The sequence below is a fragment of the Drosophila takahashii genome, chromosome X (assembly GCF_030179915.1).
Source record: "Drosophila takahashii strain IR98-3 E-12201 chromosome X, DtakHiC1v2, whole genome shotgun sequence".
NCBI classification, from domain to species: domain Eukaryota; kingdom Metazoa; phylum Arthropoda; class Insecta; order Diptera; family Drosophilidae; genus Drosophila; species Drosophila takahashii.
In genome coordinates, this window is record NC_091683.1 from 22,359,138 (window position 1) to 22,362,724 (window position 3,587).

General features: G+C 39.1%; 1 protein-coding gene across 1 annotated transcript; it reads left to right on the forward strand.

Moving 5' to 3' along the window:
• On the forward strand, nt 1–3,271 carry LOC108054732 (farnesol dehydrogenase). Its single transcript, XM_017137796.3, has 2 exons — nt 1–634; nt 3,038–3,271. Exons 1-2 carry the CDS (start codon nt 59–61, stop codon nt 3,203–3,205), a joined length of 744 nt encoding a protein of 247 aa, XP_016993285.2. The 5' UTR covers nt 1–58; the 3' UTR covers nt 3,206–3,271.
• The last annotated feature ends 316 nt before the right edge of the window (nt 3,272–3,587 follow it).

Here is a 3,587-nt window from a genome sequence, read left to right on the forward strand (position 1 = left end):
GGACAGCTTGATAGCTGACTGTTACAATCCAACTATTTAACACGAGAAAAACTAAGAGATGGATCGCTGGCAGGATCGCGTAGCGGTGATCACGGGTGCCAGTTCCGGGATTGGAGCTGCCGTGGCCCGCCAACTGGTGAGTGCTGGTGTCATTGTTGTGGGTCTGGCTCGGCGGGTGGACCGCATGGATGCCATTAAGGAAGAACTGCCACCGGAGCTGCAGACCCGAATGCATACCATCCACTGTGATGTCGGAAACCTGGACTCGGTGACGGCAGCCTTTGACTGGATCGAGGAGCAGCTGGGCGGTTGTGACATCCTGGTGAACAACGCCGGCTGCCTCAACCCCGGACAACTGCTCACCCTGGAGCTCGAGCAACTGCAGCAGGTTTTGAACGTGAACCTGATGGGCGTGGTCATCTGCACGCGGCGCGCTTTTCGCTCGATGCAGCAACGTGAGGTGGCAGGTCATGTGGTGCTCATCAATAGTCTAACGGGACGAACCATCATCAATCCACCAGGCGACGAATTGCAGTTGCTCAACATGTATCCGCTAACAAAGCACGGGATTACGGCCTTGTTGGAGATTCTGCGGCAGGAGCTGCGCGGATTTAAGACCAAAATCAAGGTTACGGTGAGTACAAATGATTACAAATTTCTGAATGCAGAAAAATTATTTAAATATTGTAGAATACAATCGTTACAGTTGCGGTCAAACTAATAGAAGTGGGAATAATATAATGTTTGTAAAACATATCTTTTGGGGATAGAAAGTCTTTATATTATCTTATCCTACCAATAAACAAAATTACTTAAAGAATAAGTCGATACTCTGATAGTTAGAGAGAATTTAAAGTGTTAAAAACTTTAAAACTGCATTCAAAAAAAAAAATTTAGAAAAAAAAGAAAAACCTCAAAACAAATTGCCTAAAAATATAGGTACTTTATTGAAAACTATTTTAATATCTCATTATACCCGTTACTAGTAGAGTAACGCAAAATTAAAGCAGCCGCTACACCCATAAAAATCGATATAAAACGTAGGTCAATTTTACCTTATTTAAGAAATACCTTTCAAACGAGATGCAGCACAAGCCTGTAGCTTTAGTAGTATAGAAGTTACGGCTTTCCGAATTTTAGCTACTTATAGCTGTTTTCCCGCTAAACTAGCGGGTTTTTCCAAAAGTGGTAGAACAAAAGTTTTTTATATCGATGTGATGAACGTCATATCAAATTTTCAGAACTTAAAAAACATATTTTGGACAAGTGGACAAGTGGACAAACAGAATTAAATTTTCATTTTGGGAAGAAGAAGAAAATCTTATTTTGGCTATAACTTTTGAACGGAGAGTCGGATTTTGACAAATGACCCCTCATTCGACGGGTATTTTCAAAAGGAATACAACTAAAACATTGCGAGGGGGCATTTATCCCCACCGGCCCCAACAGCTCCAAATTTCGAAATTTTCACTTTTTCACTTTCACCGCTCTCTCTCCCAAGCCAATTGATTTTCTTAAAGTCTTGGTATGCAATCCTGTTAGTTTTCGCAATACCTTTCGATAGGTGTATTATTCATTATGATCGGACCATCACAGTAGATTTTCATTTCTTCGTGTATATATAGTAGTCGCCTTCGCACACTCTCCTGGTGCGCTTCGTCACTACATGGACTGCCGTCCATAGTGATCAATTATAACTTGATATCGTCGAACCGTAAAAGCGATATTTCGGTAATATAAACTTTACTTAGCATATGCGCTTCTCACATACACACATAGGCCGCGTTCAGCAGAACAACAAAATCACTGATAACTGATGGATTTCTTACGATAGTTCTGCTGAACGCACATTATCACTGATCATGATGCAAGAAATTTGCATCAGTGATCAGTAATCAGTAGCGTAAAAATAGTTCGCTACCTTTTCTTGATACAAGATACATGGCTTCTGGCATGTATAGATAGTCGAAATATCGAAACTTATTAACATAATAATTTTAAAAAACAATCAATTCGGTGGAATCTCTAAAGATTATAAAATTTTAAGGAGAATTTTGGGATTTGAAAAGGCCTAATTATAAATCTAAAGAAAATTTCGATATCCCCCATAATTTGGGGGCTACAGTTAAAATTAACTTTTCGATTTTAAAAATCTAAATCACTGCTCCGATCAAGATGATTTTTGGATCAATAGGTATTCTATGGCCCAAATGCTTATGTATTATTTTTCATTTCATTATTTTTTAACGAATTTATTAAGATTTTGCGTTGCATTTTGTGGGAGCCTGCCGAGAGCAGGAAAACTGATGAGGGGAAGGGGTAGTGCTACAAGGAAAGGGGAGGGGAAAGGGGTAATTTAAGTTAAAACTTGTTTTGGATTTTAAAAACTTAAACTGCTGTTCTGATCAATATGATTTTCGATCAGTCCTGTGGATCAAATGCTTCGGTTTTATTTTTCAAAAAATATTTTTCATTTTGTAGCAGAAGAAAGGGCCCTATTTAATTTCCACCATGAAAGAAAATAGAAAATTACTACAAATTCTGTAAGCCAAAATGTTTCCAAGTTAATTATTAATCTTAAGACTCGAACTTATGACCAAATACGTATGTATATTTGGATATGTTTTATTTTGCTCATATGGGTGGTTCTTTTACAAACCGAACGGATTTGGCCAAAAAAAAAAATGTTCACATTTTTGATTAGCTTGAAACTTTTTTTACGTGTACTATTCGGAAAATTAGTAAACACGTGTATCAGGATTTGGCCGATTTCTACGAGTAACGGGTATAAACATAAAAACATACAGCTGCGCCCGTAGTTTTTAAAGGTTTGTTGTTGTAATTTATCTTCTCCTGGTAATATTGTATTGATTATAATTGTACTATTAGACTAATTGTATGCAGTCCCACTCACAACTAAGTAGGAGGTTGATCATAATTGTTGTTTGGGTGTAAAAAATTCAATAAGATTTCAAAAAACCTATTGGTAAATATAATCAAACATGAAGACAAAGCTATTTTTATTGGTATTTTCTAGAGCATCACTCCAGGAGTGACCGATACGGAGATTCTGCCTACTGGTTACGATACGTTGCCGATGCTTAAACCGGATGACATCGCCGCGGGTATTATGTATGCCCTGGCCACTCCCCCGCATGTCCAAGTGCACGAACTGACCATCAAGCCGCTGGGAGAGCCTTTCTAAATCCGTCCGGGAATATTATTATAATGATGAAGAGATCGTTTTCAGCAAATATAGCGATGCCTGAAATTGCGTTCTCTTTATTTGAAAATAACTGGCGATGGGGGTTCGTGTCACTCGCAAAAACGAGTCAAAATGCCAAAAAATAGAAAAATAAGTTAGCATTATCATGCCGCGCCCGCAGCAACAACCATTCATACAAGAAGGATGTGGCTGTTGGGAAAGGAGAGGAGTGAAGACCGGAACAGGTGACGCGACCGCATCCGCATCCGCTTTGGGAACTGCAGCAAGGACACTCTCTGTCAATATTGAAAGCGTACGCGTTTGACATAAAATGTAATATAGTCCCACCCTCCACTCTACACACAGAGGGAGAAGCGGAAAA